The 27,951-nt window shown below is 37.9% G+C and overlaps 4 protein-coding genes and 2 pseudogenes across 5 annotated transcripts; all 6 read left to right on the top strand.

Annotated features, from left to right (window-relative positions):
• On the top strand, positions 419 to 1,993 carry LOC18778393 (epidermis-specific secreted glycoprotein EP1). The gene has a single exon (XM_007211421.2). It carries the CDS (start codon positions 539 to 541, stop codon positions 1,838 to 1,840), a length of 1,302 nt encoding a protein of 433 aa, XP_007211483.2. The 5' UTR covers positions 419 to 538; the 3' UTR covers positions 1,841 to 1,993.
• LOC18778284 lies at positions 2,746 to 4,849 on the top strand (annotated as a pseudogene).
• LOC18779303 (beta-glucosidase 24) lies at positions 5,648 to 11,402 on the top strand. 2 transcript variants are annotated; one of them, XM_007214695.2, is made up of 13 exons: positions 5,649 to 6,421; positions 6,537 to 6,606; positions 8,429 to 8,487; positions 8,620 to 8,695; positions 8,944 to 9,021; positions 9,105 to 9,192; positions 9,291 to 9,546; positions 9,683 to 9,798; positions 9,914 to 10,131; positions 10,218 to 10,249; positions 10,365 to 10,467; positions 10,592 to 10,700; positions 11,019 to 11,402. In XM_007214695.2, exons 1-13 carry the CDS (start codon positions 6,227 to 6,229, stop codon positions 11,206 to 11,208), a joined length of 1,590 nt encoding a protein of 529 aa, XP_007214757.2. In that variant the 5' UTR covers positions 5,649 to 6,226; the 3' UTR covers positions 11,209 to 11,402. The 2 variants fall into 2 exon arrangements, with proteins under 2 accessions (XP_020417520.1, XP_007214757.2); XM_020561931.1 differs by lacking the exon at positions 8,944 to 9,021 and having other exon boundaries at positions 5,648 to 6,421.
• Positions 12,038 to 12,874, top strand: LOC18781484 (epidermis-specific secreted glycoprotein EP1). The gene has a single exon (XM_007212650.2). It carries the CDS (start codon positions 12,038 to 12,040, stop codon positions 12,872 to 12,874), a length of 837 nt encoding a protein of 278 aa, XP_007212712.2.
• On the top strand, positions 18,093 to 19,629 carry LOC18779462 (epidermis-specific secreted glycoprotein EP1). The gene has a single exon (XM_007211428.2). It carries the CDS (start codon positions 18,164 to 18,166, stop codon positions 19,475 to 19,477), a length of 1,314 nt encoding a protein of 437 aa, XP_007211490.2. The 5' UTR covers positions 18,093 to 18,163; the 3' UTR covers positions 19,478 to 19,629.
• On the top strand, positions 20,821 to 27,945 carry LOC18781181 (annotated as a pseudogene).

A 27,951-nucleotide genomic window follows, 5' to 3' on the forward strand; every position in this document is an offset into this window, starting at 1 on the left:
TGTTTAGATCAATTGCTTAACCATAGATTAATGTTAAGACACATTAGCTGCACGACTGATAAAATGACTACAAGTGCTAGTGGATTCGATTGACAAAAATGTTTCTGATTTCGTCGACCCTTTACAAGTGCTAGTGGATTCGAATGGTGTATTTTTTACACAAGCGATATTAAGAAGGGGAAAATGAACCAAGAATCTTGAATACATGGGTAAATGCTCTTAACTACTTCAACTACATTACATGCACTTTGCCTATATTTGACTTTCTTTCTGTCATTTAGGTGACTGCACACATCAGAATGCTCTGCTTCAGAGTGCAAGATTCGTCAAAGTTGGAGTCTAGGCTAGTCTATCGCTTACAATGAAGAGATATTGAACATCCCTTTGTGAGAAAATCCAAATCTGATAAATCAAAAGAGAAGGAGTTCTGGGTTCAATGACTATATTAGCCCTTATTGTTCAATATAAGTAAACGCTTGCCCAAGCTCTAAAACACAAACCACTCTACAAAAACGTCTTCCCCTGCATTAAGACAACCATGTCCCTGCCTTTCATATTCCTTGTTTCATTCTTTGCTTTCATTGCTCAAGCCCAGGTTCCAGCAAATGAAACTTTCAAATATGTCAATGAAGGAGAATTTGGGCAATACATTATAGAATATGATGGAAACTATCGTCCGCTCGATACTTTTGCATCCCCATTTCAACTTGCTTTCTACAACACCACCCCCAACGCCTACACTCTTGCTCTGCGCATGGGTTTGAGGCGTTCGGAATCACTCATCCGTTGGGTTTGGGAGGCCAACCGGGGGAACCCGGTCGGCGAAAAAGCCACCTTCACATTCGGGACTGATGGAAACCTTGTCTTGGCCAATGCCGATGGTCGAGTGGCTTGGCAAACCAACACCCGCAACAAAGGTGTGGTAGGCTTCAAGTTGCTCTCAAATGGCAACATGGTGCTTTACAACTCAAAGGGTAACTTTGTTTGGCAAAGTTTTCACTACCCAACAGACACTTTGCTGGTAGGCCAATCTCTACGAGTTGGGGGCGTAACCAAGCTAGTGAGCCGGGCTTCAGAGACAGAAAACAAAGATGGATCTTATAGCTTCGTGATGGAGCCAAAACGTTTGGCTTTGTACTACAAGAGCAAGAACTCCCCAAAGCCAATAGTCTACTTCACATCTTCAAAATTGATAGATGTTGGCAAAGGCTCATTGGAACATGTGACTTTGAATTGTTACCCGGTAAGTAGTGATGATTCTTCTTATGACTTAGCCTTGATGTATGAACCGGGCAACTCTATCTCAGGTTTTAATCTCGTTCTAGCTACAACCAAATACAACGGCACATCATCATTCCTCAGGCTTGAAATTGATGGAAATTTGAAGGTTTACACTTACTATAATAAGGTGAGGTATGGTGCATGGGAGGTGCCCTTCACTCTTTTTGATAAAGATTCAATATTTGAAGTTGGGTGCCAATTGCCGGAGCGATGCGGGAGCTTTGGCCTTTGTGAGGACAACCAATGCGTCGGTTGCCCTACGCCTAAGGGAGTAGTGGCGTGGAGTGAGAGTTGTGAGGCTGAGAAGCTAACTTCTTGCGGGGCAAAGAGCTTCCGCTACTACAAAGTTGAAGGGGTTGATCATTTCTCGAGCAAATACAATGAGGGATATGCTATCAAGGAGAGTGATTGTGGCAAGAAGTGTACTTTGGATTGCAAGTGTTTGGGATACTTTTACAACCGAGATACGTCAAGGTGTTGGATAGCTTATGATTTGAAAACCTTGACCAAAGTTGCCAATTCAACTCATGTGGGTTACATCAAAGCTCCTAATCATTAATTTATAAGAGCTGGATTCTTTTCTTTTCTTTTTTTTCCGATAATATCCGGAATATAATTTCTGTTCTTAGAAGTTGCTCTGTTTCTTTCTTTGGCTGAACTCTAATAAAACTATGGTGATGAACTGTAGTTCATAACTTAATTTTGTTTTGTTTTTCATGATTAAATCACATGATGATCTACTATTTCTGGATCTTCGTCCATCTTAAAAGGAATTGAAGATTTCATTATCTAGAAACAATGTCCCAGAATAGCAAATAGCAAATTTTATTGCTATAGGACAAGTCAAGAAAGAAGGGTTGGTGCCTTTTAATTCAGTGAACTCGATCGACAACTTGATGATGTTGAAGCATCTTTTAAGAACAATACTTTATGCCTTATATTATTATTGTATTTTTAATTTTTTTTTTTTTTTTGATGAAGAGTGGTTGGTTGAAGCAAATCGAAATTTCACTCTAAAACCAATTTATTGCGGACAACTTTATAATGCAGGACCATCTATCGATTATCTAAAAATGTCTCTCTCACTTTTTAGATTTTCTGTGGATAATTTCTGTTTGATAATTTTTTTTTTTCTTCAGTCAGAGGAATAATTTCGGTTAGATAGATTCACCCAACTAGGGAGGCAATATTGACTGAAGTTTGGTACACAGAAAATGAATTGCAGTGTGCTAGCTGGAGCTGGTGCGTAGATGGAGTCTACTATCTTATCTAATTTCTATTCTCATCACATCCTCAAGTTGCCTCAAACATTTTGAAACCATTAGATCTACATCATTAGAATGGTCGTACAATACTTGTACGGAAATGTCAATTGGCATTGGTCAAAGTTGGCGTCTCATATCTAGATGATGATATTATAAATATAGATGTTTGCTCTTCTACAACATAAACCAAGCTAAAAGTATGGATCCCTCAGCATTCACCATGCCATTCCTCTCCTTATTATTCTTCTCACTCTTTGCTTTCATTAATCAAGCTCAAGTTCCCACAAATCTAACTTTCAAGTTCGTCAATGAAGGAGAGTTTGGACCTTACATTGTAGAATACCATGGTGTTGAAAATACTAATGTCCATTTGTGACAAAAAGATCTAAAAGGTTCTAGAAGAAACATTAATATGAATTGGCGGAAGAGCCTAGAGTTGTGGAGAATATTACCAAGACTATATAGGCTAGACAAAGAAAATTGAAGTTTGAAGAACATTCTGCTAAAAAATATGAGTCACACATCGAAAACTTGACTGAATAAAATACAAAATATAATGAATGATTTTACTACTAATAACACCGAGACCTTTTGTAATAAAACTTCATACCTACTGGGACAAGAAACATATGGCTAGGAAAAAGGCGGCCAAGTCGGTGGACTTGGTGATGTCAGCAAATAATGCCTATATTGGCATGCAACCTACAATGGAGTGTGGAGTCAACCACTAACTCCCAAACTAAGGGAGGCAAGAGCTACCTAAAATTCTAAGCTAGAAAAGCTAGGAAACTAGCCAACAAAACTAGCTATCTAGCTAATCAACTAAAAGTGGTGGGAGTTACTAATAGAACTCCCAATCCAAGAGGGAGCTACAGGTGAGTTACCCAACCTATGGAAGAAGCTTGAAGACAAGAACTCAAGCTAGGGCCAAATAGCCCAAACTAATCTAAATCAGGTGTGATGGCTAATAAGCCAATAAGCCAATAAGCTGTGAAGAATGCCAATTAGCCTACACTACGTACTATTCACTTTGTTTCAATTATTGTCTATTATCCTAAACTCTTTCACTACATAAACCAACAATGGTATCATAGCAACACCACTCACAATCACCTACAATCTAACAAGTGGTATCAAAACACTCATCACACACCTCCTAAAATTCCAATACATGGAAACTATCGCATGCTTTGTGTCTTTAGCTCCCCTTTCCAACTTGCCTTTTACAACATCACCCCAAATTCCTTTACTCTTGCTCTTTGCATGGGCTTGAGGCTTTCCGAGTCACTCTTCCATTAGGTTTCAGAGGCCAACTGGAAAACCCGGTTGGTGAAAACGCCACTCTCACATTTGGGAGAGACGGTAACTTTGTTTTCGCCAACACCGATGGTCGAGTGGCGTGGCAAACCAACACTGCCAACAAAGGGTTTGTAGTGCTTCCAACAGGCAACATGGTCCTCTATAACTCAAAGGGTTTGTCACTTCGTTGGTGGGTCAATCTCTCCGGGTTGGGGCAGTAACCAATTTTGTGAGTTGGGCCTCCGAGAAAGAAAACAAAGATGGGCCGTACAGCTTGGTCATGGAGCGCAACGGGTTGGCTTTGTGCTATAAGAGCAACAAACTCCCCAAAACCACTACTTCACATTGGCTCAACACATCACTCTTCCGAAGGGATCATTGGAGCATGTAACGATACATAGTGGTCCAGATGAGGGTTCTGGTTATGACTTGACCTTAAATTATCAAGCAGCCAACCCTTCCTCCATTGGAACTATCTATCTAGCTAAGACCAAATACAATAGCACATCAACGTTCCTTGGGCTTGGAATTGATGGAAATGTCAAGCTTTACACTTACAATGACAAGATTGATTTTGGTGCATGGGAAGTGACCTTCAGTTTTTTCGACAGAGACAATTCAATCTGGTGGGAAAATGAGTGCCAATTGCCAGAGCGATGTGGGAAGTTTGGGCTTTGTGAGGGCAGCCAATGTGTTGCTGCCCTTCACCTAAGGGACTGTTGGGTTGGAGCAAGACTTGTGAGCCTGAGAAGCTTACTTCTTGTAGGGCAAGCAGCTTCCGCTATTATAAGGTTGAAGGGGTTGATCATTACTTAAGCAAGTACACAAGTGGAATTTCTGTGAAAGAAAATGATTGTGGCAAGAAGTGTACTTCCGATTGCAAGTGTTTGGGGTACTTTTACAACCAGGACACATCAAGGTGTTGGATTGCTTATGATTTGAAAACCTTGACTAAAGTTGCCAATTCTATTCATGCGGGTTGCATCAAGACACCCAATCACTAAATATGGATTGCTTATGATTTGTTGTATTTCTTATTTTTCCCTTGTAATAATCGAGTATAGGAGCTGAGGTCCTGCCGTTAAGAGAAGGTGTTACAAGACACTATCATGTTATTCAAACCTCCATCATAAGCATTTCATGAAATACTTTCATCGTAATTATTGAAATATGTGATAGGAAAACATGCAGAAAATAAGTATGTATGATATCATTCGCCAAAATTTCTGAAAACAGGGTGAAAAATTCCTCCTCCCCAAAATCACTCATATAAAAGAAAAAATAACTTTAAGATTAAAGAAAAATATAATAAACTTATCTACAATGTTCTCGTTGAAATCTTATCAACTGCAATATATTCATAATTTGATAGTAAAAGAAGTCACCAATGAACAATTCATAACATACGAGTGGTGCCATCGTACAAGGTCCTAAATCGAAACCGGACCAAACCGTTTAGTCCGATTTTTTGTTAACCCGATTTTTTTTTGACCCAATTCGGCTCAGTTTTTCATGTTTCCAGTTTGAATGCCCACCCCTAGGTACAATATGGATATCATGGAAAAAAAAAAAAAGGGGGGGGGTTGACTCATCAACCAAATAATATAACCTATGAGGTGTTAGATGAATTGTCCAGGTATTTGATGTGTTCCCAATGATCCTAGGTTCAAACTCCCATGATACCTCTGTGTGTGAGTTTTTTTCTCCTCAACTTTGTCAAAAACATCTGATAGTTGCTAGTTTAGCTTGATAGTTGATGGTTAGGTGTATTCATTTCATTGGTCCATTTGGCAAGTTTCTTACCTCCCAATTGTTATCAGTTGCCGGGTTGTTAGATTAGTAGGTTTTTTTTTTTTTTTTTTGGAACGAATGTTAGATAAGTAGTTAAGGTAGCTGTTTTAGGAGGGGATATTACAGTTGCTAACCCAGTTTATAAGCTGGCTTTGTAATGATTTTTTCATTGTGAATTGTTTTGTAATTGATCTAAGTCAATAAAGTTACTCGTTTTGCTTACATGAGTTAAGGTTGAAATATATAGCATCAAAATCAACCAACCAAAGTAAGGCGAAATGCTGAACCTCAGCAGCAGCCAATGTTATTGCTGAGGTTGGCTTACCATTTGGTTTGAAGTGTTGGTTTTGTGGGTAGTTGTTGAACCTCAAACCACTGGCCTGAGCCAACATTCAACTTGATTAAACCAAAAAAAAGGGTATTCATAAAGCAACGATTACACGCTTAAGTAATTTCAATACCCTAAACGCATCAGCAACTATAATTAAAGATAAACCACGACTTAATTAGCTTTTCGCCACTAATTCGAGAGGAGCCGCAATATATCTGAACACGCCATGCTATATATATCTGAGTAAAGTCTGAAGACAATGAATCAAGATCACCACAACACAAACAAACGCCTAGTGATGGAAAAACAATTAAGGTCTTTGATGTTAGGTGTGGGGGAGCTGCTGCTGCTGGTTTGCTTTGCATTATTGACGAATAACAAAGCTGTTGCTCTCCTCAACAGGAGCAGTTTTCCTCCAGGTTTCATATTTGGCTCAGGTTCAGGATCTTACCAGGTCTTAATTTACCCCTTAATCTTTGTTTTATTATTACTAATTCATTTAGCATCCATACATCCATCCATCGAGAACATATTGACATCTTCAGTGAGTGTAACATCAATAATTTCAGTATGAAGGCGCTGCAAATGAAGGTGGTCGAGGACCAAGCATCTGGGATTCTTACACCCACAAACATCCAGGTCTGTCTGTCTGTGTAATCCAATATTCTTTTTTCTTTTTTCCCGTCAAATTAAAGAAACCTAAAACATAATTAAGCTCATAATAATTTGCAGGGTTGGTTTGTTGTGTTGTACATGTATGCCTTCCTTGCAAATTTAAGAATATAAATCTACAATTTTTCATTTCTTAAATTAAAAAGTCAAGTTTTTTAACCTCCACCCACGAATTTACTATGCAGAAAAATTTCTGATGCGGTGTTCATAATTATTCCCATGCGCATTTGTTTCCTCTTTTTGTTATTCTAATCCATTTCTAATCGGCTCATCTCATAGTGTGGTGTGACAAAAGGGGATGTGGGGATAGCTTGTACTAGCTAAATAGTGTTTTGCCCCTACCACACGAGATCCAAGAGAAAACGCCAGAACAAACATCAAGTCCTTAGATTTTGGTCACTATCTAAAGTTATGGTGACAGCTTAGAATAGAATATTAGCTACAGGCATGTAAATGTGATGAATAGACGAATATCTAGGTTGTTGACAACCGTTTTAGTAAATTTAAGCTTTAACACACAAAAATTTTCACTTTTGAAAAAAGTAAAAAAAATTTCAAAAAAGACATAAAAAATTTTAACTTTCAAACAAAAAACATGCAAATGTTAAGGATTCCTTAGAAAATTCAAAAATAAATAAGGGCAATTTTGTCTATTTTAGCTTCTTTTAAAAAAAATTTCTCTCTTTTGGCCTTTTCCAAAATCTCCCTTTAACCTTTATTTTTCATAACCAGACACCCAATTGAATACTTGTGTAAATTTACCTCTTCTAATCGTTTGTACTAAAATAAATAAATTAAAAATGCTCTACTCTCATACCCTATTTTATTTTTGTTTCTTTTCCTCTCTTGGAAAATGACTGCTGCAGACCACGCCATGGGTCCCAACTGAGCCAATAAAACGACTTTCGGCCCATATTTGGATAAGATAAGATTAGGTAGCAATAGTGTCCTGGCTTTTATTTATTATTTTTTGTGTTGGATGGCTTATTGAGAAGAGTGCTATTATTTTCACTCTTTGTTGTATTTTCTCATCTATTTTATTTTTAAAATTTTAAATACAAATTTACTTCTTTGTAAAAATGACTTCTAAATATTTGAGGAAAAAACCTCAACCCAAGTGCCTTTGCGAAAGTTGAGAAACATCCCAAAAATATTCATATATGTAATAAAAAGATCGGAAATTTTTTATAAATCCCTATTGCTTCATTATACACCCCTTATTTTCCAAACTCTCCGAAGGTTAGCAACAAAGCAGTTTCCCAAACAAATTTCAACTTCCGCAGCATCATCATCATGCAACCAAGAACATGCAAGTTCTGTGTGAATTGCATGACCACCCAAATTCTGCAGCATCGTGCACCCAAGAACAATACAACACACAACATTAGCTTGAGTTGTTCTGATCCTCTCAGCACAGCACCCTTCTAACACATGAGCAATAACACCCCCCTGAAGTGGTTAGATACAAGTGAACCACCAAATAATTAAAAGGTATTTTAGGAATAATAGTGGGTGAAAAGATGGAATTGTGTTTTTTTTAATTTACACGGTGGGTAGGAAAATAGGACATATATATGTAAATAACATCACTCATTGGGAATTATCAACAAAGCCGTCTTTATATTTTTTTCATTATCGAAAAAAATATTTAAAAAGCTAAATCATTTTGTCTTTACTTACTTATGGTGAGATTCATGTAGTACGGATACTTAATTAGTATATCCACCCAAGCATGTACAGATTATATGATTTTTGCAAATAATTAAAAGAAAATTATGATTAATTATAGAAAGGATCATGGATGGCAGCAATGGAGATGTTGCTCTGGATGAATATCACAAGTATAAGGTTCAAATTTTCTCTTCACCTTTTGTATTTCAAGGTCACAGTGTGTACATACTAATTAAACGTTGAAGCTTGAAATGAAATCCTTAACTTTTAGCTTCTTGCTTTTGATATATTTTGTGTTTTGTATTGCAGGAAGATGTGGAAATTATGAAGGATATAGGCTTGGATGCTTATAGGTTTTCTATTTCATGGCCCAGATTATTACCAAGTAAGTTCATGATCCGCATTGACATATTTGCCTGGGAATCGCAACTAGACCTTTTGTTCTTTATTATTATTTTGCTTTCCTCCATACACTTATTCCCTTTATGTTTTTAGCTCAAGTATCCTATTATCTAGGATAGAATATAACCAAGATCTTGTTCTTAATTAAAAAATAATCAAACCAAAATGAATTAAAAGGCTAAAGTATATATGTAGTTACTTCCTTATTTGCTTTTTTGTTTTAATTATTAGGTGGAAAGTTAAATGATGGTGTGAATGAGGTTGGAATCAGATACTACAACAATCTAATCAATGAACTTCTCAGAAATGGTGAATCACTTCACATTTCATGCACTCATAAATATATCATTCAGTCAAAATTTTAATTTCTTTTACTGATCGTGTATATATAGGTATAAAGCCATTTGTCACACTTTTTCATTGGGATCTTCCTCAAGCTTTGGAAGACGAATATGGTGGTCTTTTAAGCGATCAAATTGTGTGAGTCAACCAATTATATCCTCTATATAACTTAAATTTTAATCATTTTATTAAATACATATTAGTATAACGTATATTTTAAATATGTATATATACAGCAATCATTTTCGAGACTATGCAGAACTTTGTTATAAGGAATTTGGTGATCGAGTAAAGTACTGGACCACATTGAATGAGCCATATACCTATAGTATCAATGGTTATGCTTCTGGGTCTTATGCACCAGGACGATGTTCTAATTGGCAGAAATTAAATTGCACTGGTGGAAATTCGGCTATTGAACCATATTTGGTGACTCACCACCTTCTACTTGCTCATGCTGCTGCTGCAAACTTGTATAAGAATAAATTTCAGGTTAAAAACAATTCTTTCTTTTTTGTTAACATATTGGGTCCTAATTGAAAATTCTATACGAGTTACTAATATTAAGGTGAAATATAAGAGGGAATATATTGTGCAGTGAGATAAGGTTATCATTTCTCTTTTGCAGGCATATCAAAAAGGTGTGATAGGAATAACGCTCGTGTCACCATGGTTTGTGCCTCTTTCAGAGGCAAATGAAGATAAAAAGGCTGCATTACGAGCATTGGAGTTTACTTTTGGATGGCAAGTATATCATTAATTATATATCAACTCAGTTAAATGTTTATTTACGAAGATAAAATTTACCTAGCAATAATAGAATATTTAGATCATGCTTGGGATTTCCATTGCTATGTAGGTTTATGGAACCATTGACATGTGGTGATTATCCGAACAACATGCGATCTATTGTTGGAACGCGCTTACCAAAATTCACAAAAGCACAATCCAAGACGCTAATTGGGTCATTTGATTTTCTTGGACTAAATTACTACACTAGTTACTATGCAAGCGATGCATCTAATAATGTTTATGAACATGCAAGCTACTTAACAGATGTTGGAGTGACTCTTTCATGTGAGTACAAATTGAAAACTTATTTCAAGTAGCTTAAGTTTCTTAGAATATTTAGACTCTGACACTATTAATATATATTGTGGTAGCTGAGCGGAATGGGATTCCCATTGGTGCAAAGGTACACATCAAAATTTTAACTTAAATTATTAGTTGCACAATTTATTGTTCTTTTGTGAGTACAATTGGATGATTAATTGTTTGTCACTCTTAATTATCTACAAATTGAAGTGCAGGGTGCTTCAAGCTGGCTAAATGTTTATCCAATAGGAATTCAAAATTTGTTACTGTACACGAAGGAAAAGTATAATGATCCAATCATTTACATTACTGAGAATGGTAATTATTTTTTAAACTTAATTAATTACATCATCAATGTTTCACATATATATTATATAAAATACAGTTAACTGCTACAATGTCTAATTCAAAACTATGTAACAATGAGCATGTTGTATTGTAGGCATTGATGAATTTAATGATCCAAAGTTATCGCTTGAGGAAGCTCTTTATGATACCCAAAGAGTTGACTATCACATTCTTCACCTCTATCACGTTCAAACTGCAATCAAGTAAGATCTTATTAACAAATGGATATGATTTGCCTTCTTTTTTAGAAGCAGATACTCCTCTTTCTTGCAAATCAAAGTTTGACACATGTGAAAAAATAATTCATCAAAAATACAAAAGAAAAACTTTTACACACATGTCAAACTGTTGTTGTCAAGAATGGAGGAGTTCATACTTACAATAGAAAAATGAAAGTATTTTCCTGAACAAATTAATTGAGGCTAGCCTTCTTACATTTCAGTTATTGAACCATTACCTAGAAATCGGTGGCTTTGATTTTTACATATTTTCATTTTTTATTTTTTATTTTTTTTGTCTAGAAATGGTGTCAACGTGAAGGGATACTTTCTATGGTCATTACTAGACAACTTTGAATGGAACGAGGGATTCACTGTTCGATTTGGTACCAATTATGTGGATTACAATAATGGGCTGAAAAGACTACCAAAACTCTCAACTCGGTGGTTCAAAAGTTTCCTAGGAAGTAATGAAGAAGCTTATTATTCATAATATAAACTGTTAAGTAGATCATTTCCCTCTTATCATATTTGTAATCTTGCATTAATGGATTTTATATATATTTTGCTATGTATAGTATAGATATAATAAGGATGACTACAATTATGTACTATATTTAAATAGCAACATTACGGGCACCATCGGCCCCAATTTTTCTATTTCAACCTCAGTTCTAAATAAATTATTAACATCCAGTCCAAAACCACATATGACATATCATTGGGTTTTTAAGAAGCCCACATATATTACAGTTAAAGTAACTTTTTTATTTTTTTGAGGAGAAACGATAGTGAATTATTGATAGGAGGAGAACCAAGATTACAGAATGGTCCGACAATATCTCAAAGGTTAGATGAATTTCTCTAGGCAGAACCAACAGAGTAGAGAAAACACATCACCATAAAAAGCTGCCCCTACAAATTAACGGTTACAATCCTCAAATAAGATATCAAAAATAAAGTCTGGGGTTCTTCAAACCAAGTTACATATACCAACAGTGTACTCACATATTCGTATAATACTTATTTTTGAGTAATTATAGTGTGGTACTGGAGTAACGTACAATTTATCTACGTGAGTACTTGAAGAAATTGCCCATTTGCAGAGCAAGAGTTAATGGTTACAGCAAAATTTAAGAGATGATCAATCTTTAATGGTTACAGCAAAATTTACATATCCATACTGTCGATTTTTTCAAAGGCATTAGTTATCTCTCTTTGAGGCTGTAAAGGGCTGAGGTAGTCACATAATTATCCTTAATTTTCAATCATAATTTTATATAAATAGAGGGTTTATGTAGGCCTTAAGCAAGCTATAGAAAATGAATTCCCCTACAGTCACCATGTCATTGCTCTCCCTTATCATTTTCTCAAACATTTGTTTCATTGCTCAAGCTCAAGGATATAAACCATTTCCTAACTATTCTCTTGCAGAATATGATGCTACATATCGAGTTCTCAATGTTTCTAACTACCCCTTTCAACTTTGCTTATACAACACCATCCCCAACACCTTCACTCTTGGTCTGCAAATGGGCAATTTCTTCAAGTACTCAAAGCCACCCTTGCATTGGGTTTGGGAGCCTAACCGGGGAAACCCGGTTGGTGAAAACGCCACTCTCGCATTCGAGACAGACGGCAACCTTGTTTTGGTCGACGCGGATGGCCGAGTGGCATGGCAAACCAACACTGAAAACAAAGGTGTGGTAGGCCTCAAGCTGCTTCCAACTAGCAAAATGGTCCTCTACAACTCAAAGGCCAACTTTATCTGGCAAAGCGTTGACTACCCAACAGACACTTTATTGGTAGGTCAATCTCTAAAAGTTCGGTCAAAACACAAGCTCATCAGCTTGGTTTTGGAGCCTAAAGGATTGGTTATGTACTATAAGAGCAAGAACTCTCCAAAGCCTTTACCCTATTTGAATATGAAATCTGATATGACCGGATCATGGGACCATATGACATTGAATTGCACCCCGGACACATATGAGGGCCATGCTTATGACATAAACTTACATCAAGTCCAAGCCAACTCTTCTTATGCTACAAAATTCCTTCTGGCTAGACCAAAATACAACAGCATTCTTTCGTTCTTTAGGCTTGAAATCGATGGAAACCTTAGGATTTACATTTACTATGACGATGTAAATGTTAGCTAGATCCTAGTTTAATTAGAAGATTTATTTCTAGTCTATTAGGACTTTATTTCTTTTCTTTTGTACAAATATTATGTAATTATGATTTTATATTGTTTCCTAGTTTAACCCTATTAGGGTTACACCATTGTATTATAAATACCTCCTTTTTGAAGAATGAAATACAACTTGAAAATATTTTACCCATATTGTCTAACTTGGTATCGGAGCCGACTTTCTGGTAACTTGTGTGTTGTGCCCACCCGTGTTCTAGCCTCCTTTTTTTTATTATTTTTTTTAACCTATGTCGAGTGTGCCCTCTTAGGTTTGTGTTGTAGTGTTGTAGTGTTCGTGCCTCTACTGTGTTAGTGTCATTCCTGTCTTCGTGCCTCTGTGTTCCGTTGTGTATTCTGTCGTGTTCATGCCTCTATTATGTTTGGGCATCTACCATATTTGTGCATTTGTTGTGTTCCGTTGTGTACTCTACCGTGATCTGTTGAGTTTCTGCTGCAATCCTGGGTGATAACTCCATTGTTGGTGTTGTTGTTGCTGCTTCTGCACATTTGTGTGTTTCTGACTCTATTCCAGGTACTTTCTTGGATAATTGACACTAGTCCTTCTGATCATATGACTTATGATGCTAAATTTTTTGATGAGTTGTCTAGTAACACCCGTGACCTATACATAACTAGTGCTAATGGTTTGCCCTCTCCAATTACTAGTGAGGGCACAATCTCTCTCACTCCTACTCTGTCATTGTCTCGTGCCTTACTAGTTCCCACTATCCATTGTAACTTGTTATCTATTGGTCGATTATTTGATACACTTAATGCTTCTGCTACTTTCTATCCTACACTTTGCTCTTTTCAGGATCTCAAGACTCACGATACGATTGGGCATGGTAAATGTATATAGGGTTCTATTATTTGACATTGCCTTCTGCATCAATTCGTGATTGTGTTGTTTATACTATTCAAAGTTGCAGTGTTAAAGACAAACAACAAATTCGGTTATGGCATCGTTGCTTGGGACACCCATTGTTTGGCTACCTTAAACGTCTGTTTCCATCTTTATTTCACTCCTATGATGAATCCAGTTTTAAGTGTGAGACATGTATTTTTGCAAAGAGTCATCGCATTATGTTTCCTTTGAGTGACAATAAAGTTGCAAAGCTTTTTGATTTAGTGCATTCTGGTGTGTGGGGTCCAGCTCGCGTTACTTCAAACAGATTTCATTGTTCGTCACATTTATTTACGATTGTACCCGACTCCCTTGAGTTTTCTTGCTAAAAAAAAAACATGATGCTCCTTCCATCGTTCCAAAGTTTCCATCTTTATTTCACTCCTATGATGAATCCAGTTTTAAGTGTGAGACATGTATTTTTGCAAAGAGTCATCGCATTATGTTTCCTTTGAGTGACAATAAAGTTGCAAAGCTTTTTGATTTAGTGCATTCTGGTGTGTGGGGTCCAGCTCGCGTTACTTCAAACAGATTTCATTGTTCGTCACATTTATTTACGATTGTACCCGACTCCCTTGAGTTTTCTTACTAAAAAAAAACATGATGCTCCTTCCATCGTTCCAAAGTTTTGTACTATGGTGTCTACCCAATTTCAGGCTCATGTCTTCCGGACTGATAACAGAGGAGAATATGTGAATAATACTTCGGTATATTTCTTCCGTGCTCATGGTATTATTTACCAAACGACAACCCCTTTTACCTCTCAACAAAATGGTATGTTTGAAAGAAAGAACCAACAATTGCTTAAAGTTGTCCGCTCACTCATATTGGATATGTTTGTTCCTCATCATCTTTGGGGGCATGCTGTTCTGTCTGCTACTTATTTGATTAACCGTACTCCTAGCCGAGTTCTTGATTTCAATAGTGACCATGTTTGCCCTGTCTCCATCTCCAAGTTTGCCTCCTAAAGTTTTGGGTGTGTTGTCTATGTTCATGTCTACTTTCATCAACAGAGTAAACTTGATTATTGTGCTATATGCTGTGCCTTTATTGGTTACTCTTCTACCCAGAATGGTTATAAGTGTTATTATCCACCTACTCAGAAAGTGCATGTTACTTTAGACATGACTTTCAATGAATAAGTGTCTTATTATGTCTCTCCCTCATCTCCAACTCAAGGAGAGAGGGAAAGTGAATTGGAGAGTCTTAGATTAAAGAATCGTGGACTTGAATTGCATAATGATATATTTGAGGATGTTACTTTCGGGAAAGAAATAACCGGTCGCCACAACTTGGAGCTGAAGGTGGTGCTCTCTATGAAGAAACAACCGGTCGCACTAAAGAAAGCACTGGTCGCCACTGCCTGGCAATGATGAAATCTCTCTCTGTGAAGAAGCGACCGATTGCACTGGAGAAAGCGACCGGTCGCCACAACCTAGTACGATCGTGACCATTGTGATCAATGTGCAGCTGAGTTCAATGCAAGATCCCCCTCTTTCCTGTCATTGCTCCAGTCAAGTCATGATAATTAGTCAAATAAGGTAATTTCTGATGATCTATTAAACACAAATATTTGTGCCTTTAAGCTTAAAGAGCACAAAAGAAATAGTGTCCTATGAGCAATATTTTTTTGTAGTGTATGTATGAAACACTCAGATAAGTAACCATATTAATTAAAATAATCACTAATTAATTCATAGTAATTAGCCAACAAATATAATAATAATAATCTATTAATTCTTCTTATCAGCTTTGGGTCTGGAAGCAGAAAGTGAAATGCAAGAGGAACAAGTGGAGATGAAAATTTTATTTATTTATTTTTGTTGGTCAAAGAGTGGAGATGAATGATGCAGCAGGTTATTGCACGTATTGGTGGTGGCAGTGCAAGCACATATGCCCACCTGGATGCGAGCTAGAGTTTGTCAGGAAGCACATTGCTGGTGTACTTGTAGCTGATCAACAAATGTTTATTGCTTTGTAGATTTTTTTTTTTTTTAAAATGTCTTTTGACAATAAAAGAATAAAAATATATATGGACCAATTGAATGTATTCAAATCGATCCCATTATTATATATAAATTGGCCATTATTTATCAGTTTTAAAAAAAAAAATTATTGTTGACGATTATGATGCAAGACATTTACCTCAAGCAATTGCAATGAAGGGAGATGTTATCGACAATCATATTCTTAAGTGAACATGTAAGAAATGAGTACAAATTTTTTTTTTTATATAAGTAATACTTTATTTTAATTAAATCTAAATTACGAGGAGAGAGATTTGAACTCAGGTATAAAGTGGGGATTATATCCACTCTAACCAACTTCACTAACGAATTTACATGCTCGTCCAATTGTCACATACGCACAGGCCCAAGTTGTATCTCTATAAACCCAATGACATAAATTGGTTAATTTTATATTTTGTATTTTCGAAAGGAATAAACTTTACTTTTTTTTTCTTTTTGGTCTTGAACAATTTTTACTTTGAGGGTGCATAAATTTAAGGGGTAACTAAATAAAAGTACTTAATTTTTGGGGCTCGTTTCAAATTAATACTTAACTGCAAAAGTGTCACAACTTTCCGTTCTTGTTTGATTGACCACCTGCTTGGTGTACCATCCAATACACATATGACATGTGGAATTATGCTTAATATAATATATTCACTATAAAAAAAATAAAAAAATAAAAAAAGTGGCTCACAATATTCCGTTCTTGTTTGATTGATCACCTATCAGCAGTGGCGGATCCAGGAATTTTTCAGAGGAGGTGTAATATTTAAAAGGCTAAAAATTTATAAAGGACTCAAGCAAGACCCTAGGTTCAAGTCCTAACATCCGTGTAGTATGTTTAAAAAAATAAGGCTAAAAATTCAATAAAAATTTATACAACCAAATGCCCTTAGAATTTAACCAATACTAATGTCACTCATAATTAAAACAAATAAGAGTTTTACGTCTACAACTAATTGATTATAGTCTATATGGATATCAGTTAATATGAACAAAATCCTTGTCATTGACACAATTAATTTACCAAAAACTTCATATCAAATATGAACCAAATCCATGTCAACTACATAATTAATCTAACAAAAGTCAATACCAATTAATCTAACCAAAAGCACATGTAAATTGGAGGTCATGAAATAAAAGTACACATGATTAAAAGTTTGGGGTAATTTTCAATGAATTTTTTGGCACACATATGAATTTTTAATAAATTTTTTAATTTAGGCCAATTCGAAATAGCCATGCGTCGGCTTTCTATTGGATCATTTAAAAAAAATCAAAATCAGAAGCGCTGACGCGGAGTCTTTCTTCTTCCTTGAACCGTGCCTCTGCAACTTAACTTCAAATATTCTAGAAAAACTTCGAAAATTCATAACTTTGGCTGTGGAGCTCCGATTGATGAACCCTTTTCTCCTACATGCTTTTGAGATCGAGCCCAACAATATAAGGTAAATATTCAGGGTCTCACAATGCAGCAAACAATACAATGTCTTTGAGGCATTTAGTCAAACAATTAGTGGGCACTAGCAAAGGAGCAAATTCTGGCATCTCTAAGGAAGTTTCCGGTGAGGGGAGGTACAGCTGCACCTCCTTGCACCTCTGTGGATCCACCAGTGCCTATCGGGTATATCATTCAATACACATAAACCATGTGAAATTATTCTCTAACTTATTACATTGCTTTTTATGACATATGACTGACTGCATTAGAAATATTTCATATGTCCTATATCTATTGGTTAGTACACCAGCTGTAGTCGTAACACCTACAAATTTCCATGTTATTTTGTCAGTCAACCAAGACCACGCAGTCAAATACATATCCATTTGATCAATAAATTACAAATCAAAAGAGAGCAAATTCTCTCTAAATACGACATAAAAACTTCCAATAATGGAAGGATTTACTTTTAGGCTTCTTTCGCTTTATGACCAGCTGGCTTTTCTTTTCTTTCCAGAAACACCTTGTAGTGGATAAGGGTTGAGGATTAAGATTAGGCATCCTCTCCTTCCGACAAACAATGACAAAAGCAACATTCCTGCATTGGATACATGGGGAAGAAAATTATTAATATGCGCCACCAACGCACGTTCTTCAAGCACAAAATAATAAACAAGTACCAAACAAAGTACCATGTAATATAAAAATCATTATTGACCACGGCTTTATACATAGAATCATAGCTGTCCATGGTTTGATCAAAATTGGCGTCTGAAAACAGTCGGTTCATTTCTCACATTTTGATCCCAGAATCATCCCAATCCAAGCCAATACGAGATTATAAATAGAGGCCTGCTATTAGCTCTACAAGGCGAACACAAACCTACAAGCTACAACATGGCTTCCTCTACATCCACCATCTCATTGCTTTCCCTCTTTCTCTTCTCACTCTTGGCTTTCGTTTCTCAAGCTCAAGTTCCTGCGAACGAAACTTTCAAGTTTGTCAACGATGGAGAGTTTGGGCCTTACATTATAGAATACGATGGAAACTACCGTATGATTAGTGTGTTTAACGCCCCCTTCCAACTTGGCTTCTACAACACCACCCCAAATGCCTTCACTCTTGCTCTTCGCATGGGCTTGAGGCGATCCGAGTCACTCTTCCGTTGGGTTTGGGAGGCCAACCGGGGAAACCCAGTTGGCGAAAACGCCACTCTCACATTCGGGACAGACGGCAACCTTGTTTTGGCCGAGGCTGATGGCCGAGTGGCGTGGCAAACCAACACTGCCAACAAAGGGGTGGTAGGCTTCAAGTTGCTTCCAACAGGCAACATGGTGCTTTATGACTCAAAGGGCAACTTCGTTTGGCAAAGCTTTGACCACCCTACCGACACTTTGTTGGTGGACCAATCTCTAAAGGCCGGGGCAGTAAACAAGCTCGTGAGTCGGGCCTCCGAGACCGAAAACAAAGATGGGGCTTATAGCTTGGTGATGGAGCCCAAGGGAATATTTTTGTACTATAAGAGCAAAAACTCCCCAAAGCCATTGCTCTACTCTCAAGTGATTACTATTGATAAGGGCTCACTTGACCATGCAACCTTGAAATGTACCCCGGACACAGATGAGGGTTATGCTTATGACATAACCCTAAATTATGAAGCGGCCAACTCTTCTTCTGGTGGAAATCGCATTCTAGCTAGACCCAAATACAACAGCACGTTGACCTTCCTCAGGCTTGGAATTGATGGAAATGTCAAGCTATACACTTACAACGACAAGGTGGATTGGGGTGCATGGGAGGTGACCTTCACTCTTTTCGACAGAGATAATTCAATCTGGGAAACTGAGTGCCAGTTGCCGGAGCGATGCGGAAACTTTGGCCTCTGCGAGGACAGCCAATGTGTTGCTTGTCCATCGTCAAAGGGATTGTTGGGTTGGAGCAAGACTTGTGAGCCCGAGAAGCTAACTTCTTGCAATCCAAAGAGCTTCCGCTACTACAAAGTTGAAGGGGTTGATCACTTTTTGAGCAAGTACACTAGGGGAGATGCTACAAAGGAGGCTGATTGTGGTAAGAAGTGTACTTCGGATTGCAAGTGTTTGGGGTACTTTTACAACCAGGATACATCAAGGTGTTGGATAGCTTATGATTTGAAAACTTTGACCAAAGTTGCCAATTCTACTCACGTGGCTTATATCAAGACACCTAACTAGTAATATATTTATAGGGACTAGATCTTCACTTTGTTGTATTTCTGATCGATCGAACATCAAATGTTATGAACTCAATAAAGATTTGTTTGGATTCTCCAGGTGAGTGGAGAACATTATATCATTAAAAATGCAGTGCAATATTCTCTTTGTGTGATTTGATTATAGGCAAATAATATAATATTAATCATTAAATCTCTATCGAAATATATATTTAACATGCTCTGTGAATCAAATCAATACTGTATTATAATTATAAACTAAGTTGGCATAACTGAGTCCGGAGAAGATCTTCTTTCTTCAGGTGATTAATTTGTTCTGTAAATGCATTAAAATTAGTGGATTAAGAAAACAATAATACTACAACATTTACTGATGATTTTACTGATCTCATCTTTCACAGAAGTGAGATTTACTGGTATTAGAGAAGAGTACAGATAACAACACATAACTGTTTACGATATGTATAGATGTCCCTTGAATTCCACGAAGAGGCAAGTAAACTTTTTTTTTAAATTTTTTGAAGACAAGAGGTACATGAACTTTCGAAACTTTAACTTTATTCAATTAATTAGCTACAAGTTGTTTTCTGGCTTTTGCTATTGTGCTTTATTGTTTTAGCTACAAGTTGTTTTCTGGCTTTTGCTATTGTGCTTTATTGTTTTAGCTACAAGTGGTAAAGTGTTCTAAAGGTTTTCTAGTTTTGGCATGGTTTAAGTGCTAGTTGGTCGCCATCGGATTCCCACCACAATGGTGGTGGCTTCCCCTCCTCATGTACCCTAGTTTGAATCCCAGAATCGAACTCCAATCAAGAAAAAAAAAATGCTAGTCGATCTAGTTACAAACATGTTATAATAATTAAGACCTACATATGATTTATATGAATAAATTTAAAAAAAAAATCCAGCTGGGCTAGTCCCTCTAGTAATTATAGTCAAAGTCAAACAAAGAGGCCGGGTGTCTTCAAAAACCACAAATACACTGTCGGAGACAGCCACTTGGAGAGAAATGGGTGTACTGAGGAGGAGATCAGAGATGCTACGAAAAAGATCTATTTATTTAACGAAACGAAATAACAAAATTGAAATTCAGTGTGCGGAGCACACAAAACATTAATTAGGCAGTGAATTATTTAGAACCCAAAACAATTAATTGGGCGGTGAATTTATTTATTTATTTTAAAGTAGAAAAGAAAGCAAGCATGAACTATTCTAATTCTAGCAAATTTCTCCACTAGTGGATGAGTAGTCATCCTCACCACTTGGGCTGAAGAGTAGGGTATACTTGCACAATTATTTGTTGTCATTCATTTCGAAAAAGCAGGGAAGAGGGTTGGGTGGGGGGGATGCATGCAACTTGTACATATCATAATTGAGACATAGCAACTTGTCGTAGTCTTTTTCAACAAGTTGCCGCATATAAATGGCTTGATTTTCCTTGTTTACAGTCAACGGGTTTAGCTGGTGTAAAAGAGTTTTAATTTGCATATCAATAGTTATATATTCAAACTTCTATGACATTTTAGAAGTGAAAAAATTCCAATTTTTAAAAGTTTATTGTTAGAGATCGAGTTTTATGTATTGTTAATCAAGCCTTAAAATTAATCTTTACCCAGAAAACGTATATATTCACATCTAAGCCAAAAATTTATCACTATAAATGTCATTCTTTCCCTTGATTTTTTTTTTTTCTTTGATCCAATGGTTGGGTAGTCCGAGACTCTATATCATGACTTTTTTTCCTTCCCATTCTCCAAACCTCTCTTCATTCAAAGATAATGAATGCAATTGACTCTACAAGCCTTAGTTGTTGTTTTTTTTTTTTTTTTTTTTTGGGGCAAAAGATAGGAACTCGCCGAACCTTAGTTCATCAATATAAATTGGATCTTGATTTGAATGGGTATTGGGTAACATGGGGGAGAAAACACAAAATTTAATCCCCACACTCATGCACGTTATACAGATCAGCATTATTTGGGTAGAGAAATATTATATCATTACGACTTTCTACAATTGTGCTGCTGTGCTGGGCATTGATGACTTTGTTTTGATGATATTTTAAGAAGACCATTTCAAACATGATCCAAATCCAAGTAAATATCAAATAATAACAAGACTACAAGTTCAATGTCTATGATAATTATAATTATAAATATACAAAAGGTCTCGACCTCTAAGATATACAACACAAACCAAGCAACAAAATAAAAATGTCTTCCCCTACATTTACCATGCCATTGCTCTCCTTATTATTCTTCTTCTCGATCTTTTGTATCATTGCTCAGGCTCAAGTTCCTGCCAATGAAACTTTCAAGCTTGTCAACGAGGGAGAATTCGGGCCTTATGTTGTGGAATATTTTGGAGATTATCGTATGCTGCCTGATGTCTTTAACTCCCCCTTCCAGCTTGGCTTCTACAACACCACCCCTAATGCCTTCACTCTTGCTCTACGCATGGGTTTGGTGCGTTCTGAGTCACTCATGCGTTGGGTTTGGGAGGCCAACCGAGGTAACCCAGTTGGCGAAAACGCCACCCTCACGTTCGGGACAGATGGCAACCTTGTATTGGCGGATGCGGATGGCCGAGTGTGTTGAGAATCAAAGATTACCCTTCAGTTTAGGGATTGTATAATAGAATAGGAATGTTATATTATTTGATTCCCGTATATATTCTTTCCTAGCTAGTTAGCTTACTTATAGGGAAAACCTACGGAATGTATTATATAAACATATATCAATGATCAATAAGATTATTCTGGTCAAATATCTTTTCATACCTATTTTACATGGTATCAGAGCAGAGGAAACTCTAGCTCTTGGCTCTAGCCGCACTTGTCAAATAGTCACCTTTCAACCTTAATTTTCATCCTCTCCTTGACGCTGCCACCATGACCAAAGACCAAGAATCCGCTGCATCGGGAAGCAAAAACGATGCTTCCGATCCCTTTTTCATTCACCATTCTGATCATCCTGGAATGGTTCTTGTTTCCAAAATCCTTAATGGAAACAATTATGCGACATGGTGCCGCTCTATGCGCATCTCCCTAAGCGCGAAGAACAAATTGGGGTTCGTGAATGGGACAATCAAAGTCCCTTCGGAGAAAACTAATCCTGAGACTTTTGAGGTTTGGCAGCGTTGCAACGACATGGTTTTATCTTGGCTGCTCAATTCGATAGAACCAGATATTGCAGAAAGCGTGTTATACTCCTCCACCGCACAAGAGATTTGGGAGGACCTTAAAGAACGTTTTTCCCAACTTAACGCTCCTCGTATTTTCGAGATACAACGCACCATAGCTTCCCTCTCACAGGAGCAGATGTCTGTTGCTGTTTATTATACCAAGATGAAGAGTCTGTGGGACGAGCTGTCTTCTTACAGCGACGTCCCAGCTTGTTCTTGCGGTGCCATGAAGAAGCATGTCGAACAGGAGGAACGAAACTCGTTGATGCAGTTCCTTATGGGGCTTAATGAGTCCTACAGCGCCATTCGAGGCCAAATACTTCTTATGCAGCCTCTCCCTAAGGTTCGCAAGGCTTATTCTTTGATCACCCAAGAAGAAAAGCAGCGTGACTTAGGTTCCAGCCAAGCAATCACCGAACCAGCAGCTATGGCAGTTCGAAACAATCAGCGTTCAAATTCTTCTGGGCGCAAACCTCTTCACTGCAGCCATTGCGATCAGGATCACCATACAGTGGACAAGTGCTACAAGCTACATGGCTATCCCCCTGGACACAGGCTTCACAAATCCGGGAAAGGTAAAGGGAAAGGTAGCAGCAGTTCCGCCAATAATGTGGCATCCAATGGTCCATCCTTGCAGGAGATTCACACAGCTATGCCATCTTTATCCGAGGATCAATGTAAGAAAATTCATGCGATGATGAGTGACAACACTAATCCATCCCACATTGCACCACAAGCCAATACCGCCTCAGCTTCTTCAGGTATTTCCGAATTGTTACCCAATTTACATTGGATAATTGATAGTGGAGCAACTCATCATATTACATCAGATTCGAAATTCCTTACCAAGAGGATGAATACTTCCTCTATGTTGCCAGTCACTATGCCTAGTGGAGAAACAGCGCCAATTGCATCTACTGGGACTCTTCCTTTGAACTCATATTTTTATTTACGAGATGTGCTATGTGTGCCTACATTTAAAGTTAATCTGATGTCCGTAAGTCGACTTACGAAAGGATTACAATGCTCAGTAATTTTCTTTCCCACTTGGTGTATTTTACAGGATTTGAAGACGAGGACGATGATTGGTTTGGGTAAGGAGCGTGATGGGCTCTACTACCTTGTGGCGTTGGCGTCTGACAGAACACCATCCACCATCCAACCTTCCTGTCACCTGGTTACAACTCCTGGAGATTTATGGCATCGCCGTTTAGGGCATATTTCATCCTCTCGTTTACAATTTTTAGCAAAACATTTGAATTGTTCATTTTCTTTCCATAATGTTTGTGATGCTTGCCATTTTTCTAAACAAACTCGCCTTCCTTTTGGCATTAGTTCAATTTCAACTTCAAAACCTTTTTCCCTTATTCATTGTGATATTTGGGGACCTCACAAAGTTCCTTCCCTTTCTGGGGGTCGTTATTTTTTAACTATAGTGGATGATTATTCTCGCTTTACCTGGGTTTTCCTTATGCATCATAAGCATGAAACACAAGGGATTCTAAAATCTTTTTTTTCCATGGTTCAGACCCAATTCACTGCTACAATCCAAGCAATTAGGGTAGATAATGGGGGTGAATTTTCTTCATTGCGAGATTTTTTTAAAGAACAAGGCATCATTTATCAACATTCTTGCATCTACACACCCCAACAAAATGGTGTTGTCGAACGTAAGCACCGTCATATTCTTGAGACCGCACGTGCTTTGCGATTTCAAGCACACTTGCCTCTCCGTTTTTGGGGGGACTGCATTCTCACTGCCGTTCATTTGATTAATCGATTTCCCACTTTAGTTCTTTCCAAACAAACCCCTTTTGAACGTTTATATCACAAAACCCCATCATATTCACATTTAAGAGTATTTGGCTGCCTTGCATATGCTACTATAGTCCACCCTACCAAAAAGTTTGATTCTCGAGCAATTAAATCCATTTTTATTGGGTACCCACTTGGTCAAAAGGCATATAAACTCTATGATTTGTCCACTCAAAAAATATTCACTAGCCGAGATGTTTTATTTAAGGAAGATGTCTTCCCTTTTTCTACTCCAACAGCTGGTCCCACCACCATCCCAAACACTAGCCTTCCTTTACCCATTTCAGCCCATGACTCATCTCCACCACAAAATTCCAATCTAGCTCCTGAACCCACGGAGCACACTTTGCCTATTAGTCCAATGAGTTCCACTCCTTTTGCGCCTCCTTCTGCAGATCTTCCTCTTCCAGCACCAGATCCTCTTGCAATCCCATCTTCTCTTCCGCCTACTGCACCACCTTCACCGGCACCACCCGTTCAACCCACTCGCCAATCTGAACGTCACAAGGTTACGAATGTGCGCCTCCAAGACTATGTTTGCTCTCAAGTCACGCTACCCAACGATGTCCAATCGGAGTCTTCGTCTTCACATCGCACCTCAGGTACTCGTTATCCCTTGAGCAACTTTATTTCTTATCACAGATATACACCAGCACATCTTGCTTTCATTACTCACATCAGTCACAGTGTGGAGCCCCGTTCCTTCTCTGAGGCCAATTCTGATCCTAACTGGCAGCAAGCCATGCGCTCTGAACTTCAAGCTTTAGAGACCAATCATACATGGACTCTTACTCCTCTTCCTCCTGGCAAGCACCCTATTGGTTGTCGGTGGGTCTACAAGATCAAACATCATTCTGATGGATCTATTGAACGGTACAAAGCTCGGTTAGTCGCCAAGGGTTATACACAGACAGAGGGTGTTGATTTTCATGATACTTTTTCTCCTACCGCCAAGATGGTTACTGTTCGCAGCCTTCTTGCACTTGCTGCTGCTTCCTCTTGGCCCCTTCATCAATTAGATGTCCATAATGCCTTCCTTCATGGGGATCTCCATGAAGAGATTTATATGACACCACCGCCTGGTCTTCAGCGACAGGGGGAGAATCTGGTATGTCGCCTCCACAAGTCTTTATATGGCCTAAAACAAGCTTCTCGTCAGTGGTTTGCAAAATTTTCTGAAGCTATTCAAGCTGCTGGTTTTACTCAGTCCAAAGCAGACTATTCCTTATTCACATGCAACAGAGGAAAGTCATTCATTGCTCTCTTGATTTATGTTGACGATATATTGATCACAGGAAATAACTTGGGTGCCATTAATTCTCTTAAACGTTTTCTTCATACCCGCTTCCGCATTAAGGATCTCGGTGACCTTAAATTCTTTTTGGGTATTGAAGTTTCGCGTTCAAAGAAAGGCATTAGCATCTCTCAGAGGAAATACACCATTGACATCCTTAAAGATAGTGGTTTTCTTGGGGTACGACCTGTCTTATTTCCCATGGAACAAAATTTGAAATTATCTGACACAGGTGAATTGCTTAAAGATCCAGCCAAGTACAGGAGGTTAGTGGGTCGTTTGATTTACTTGACCATCACGAGACCAGACATTACATATGCAGTGCATGTGCTCAGTAGATTTATGCATGAGCCACGTAAACCTCATATGGAGGTGGCGTTGCGCATCTTGAAGTACCTCAAAAACACTCCAGGACAAGGTTTATTTTTTCCAGCTCAAAATGACTTAAAATTGCGAGCTTATTGTGATTCTGACTGGGGAGGTTGTCCAACCACCAGAAGATCTACCACTGGATATTGTGTTTTTCTCGGAAACTCCTTGATTTCTTGGAGATCAAAGAGACAGAAAACTGTTTCACTTTCTTCAGCAGAAGCAGAATACAGAGCTATGACTGGTGCTTGTTGTGAACTGACTTGGTTGCGTAGTTTGTTACGAGATCTTCAGTTGCCACATCGGAAGGCAGCGATACTTCATTGCGACAACCAAGCTGCGTTACATATAGCAGCAAATCCTGTTTTCCATGAGCGAACACGACACATTGAAATGGATTGTCATTTTATTAGAGACAAAATCCAAGATGGTTCTGTAACGACAAAGCATGTTGCTTCTTCCCAGCAAATAGCAGACATCTTCACCAAAGCATTGGGCAAAGATGATTTCGCTCGTATGTCACGCAAGTTGGGAGTTCTTGACATCCACTCTCCAACTTGAGGGGGAGTGTTGAGAATCAAAGATTACCCTTCAGTTTAGGGATTGTATAATAGAATAGGAATGTTATATTATTTGATTCCCGTATATATTCTTTCCTAGCTAGTTAGCTTACTTATAGGGAAAACCTACGGAATGTATTATATAAACATATATCAATGATCAATAAGATTATTCTGGTCAAATATCTTTTCATACCTATTTTACAGAGTGGCTTGGCAAACCAACACTGCCAACAAAGGGGTGGTAGGCTTCAAGTTGCTTCCAACAGGCAACATGGTCCTCTACAACTCAAAAGGTTCCTTTGTTTTGGCAAAGCTTTGACAGCCCAACTGACACTTTGTTGGTGGGTCAATCTCTCCGGGCCGGGGCAGTAAGCAAGCTCGTGAGTCGGGCCTCCGAAAAGGAAAACAAAGATGGGGCTTACAGCTTGGTGATGGAGCCCAAGGGATTATTTTTGTACTATAAGAGCAAAAACTCCCCAAAGTCACTACTCTACTCTCAATTGATCACCATTCAAGAGGGCTCATTAGATCATGTCACCTTGAATAGCAACCCGGAAACGGATGAGGGTTATGTTTATGACCTAACCCTAGAGTATCAAGCGGCCAACTCTTCCACGGGTGGAAATATCTTTCTAGATGTACCCAAATTCAACAGCACATTGACGTACCTCAGGCTTGGAATTGATGGAAACATCAAGCTTTATACTTACTATGACAAGGTAAATTCATGGGAGCAGACCTTCACACTTTTCGACAGAGATTCGGTGTGGGAGACTGAGTGCCAGCTTCCGTCTAGATGTGGAGACTTTGGCGTTTGTGAGGACAACCAATGTGTTGCTTGTCCATTGGCTAAAGGGCTTTTGGGTTGGAACAAGACTTGTGAGCCTGAGAAGGTAACTTCTTGTAAGGCAACGAGCTTCCACTACTACAAGGTTGAAGGAGTTGATTATTTCTTAAGCAAGTACACCAGGGGATCTTCTACCAAGGAGATCGATTGTGGTAACAAGTGTACTTCGGATTGCAAGTGTTTGGGATACTTTTACAACCAAGATACGTCAAGGTGTTGGATCGCTTATGATTTGAAAACCTTGACCAAAGTTGCCAATTCCACTCACGTGGCTTACATTAAGGCACCTAATCACTAATAATACGTGTAGTTGACATTGTTTTAATTTATTGTATTTTGCATTGTCGAACTTGAAATATCGTTAAATAAATATTTGTTTCGATTCTCCATGGGGAGAATACAAATGTTAA

This window comes from Prunus persica, chromosome G4, assembly GCF_000346465.2.
Source record: "Prunus persica cultivar Lovell chromosome G4, Prunus_persica_NCBIv2, whole genome shotgun sequence".
NCBI lineage: Eukaryota > Viridiplantae > Streptophyta > Magnoliopsida > Rosales > Rosaceae > Prunus > Prunus persica.

Coding starts and splice junctions, on each gene's coding strand:
- LOC18781484 (XM_007212650.2), top strand. CDS start 12,038: ATGAATTCCCCTACAGTCACCATGTCATTGCTCTCCCTTATCATTTTC.
- LOC18778393 (XM_007211421.2), top strand. CDS start 539: ATGTCCCTGCCTTTCATATTCCTTGTTTCATTCTTTGCTTTCATTGCT.
- LOC18779303 (XM_007214695.2), top strand. CDS start 6,227: ATGAATCAAGATCACCACAACACAAACAAACGCCTAGTGATGGAAAAA. Junction 6,607..8,428: donor TTACACCCACAAACATCCAG/GTCTGTCTGTCT, acceptor GATTAATTATAG/AAAGGATCATGGATGGCAGC. Junction 9,799..9,913: donor TTGGAGTTTACTTTTGGATG/GCAAGTATATCA, acceptor ATTGCTATGTAG/GTTTATGGAACCATTGACAT.
- LOC18779462 (XM_007211428.2), top strand. CDS start 18,164: ATGGCTTCCTCTACATCCACCATCTCATTGCTTTCCCTCTTTCTCTTC.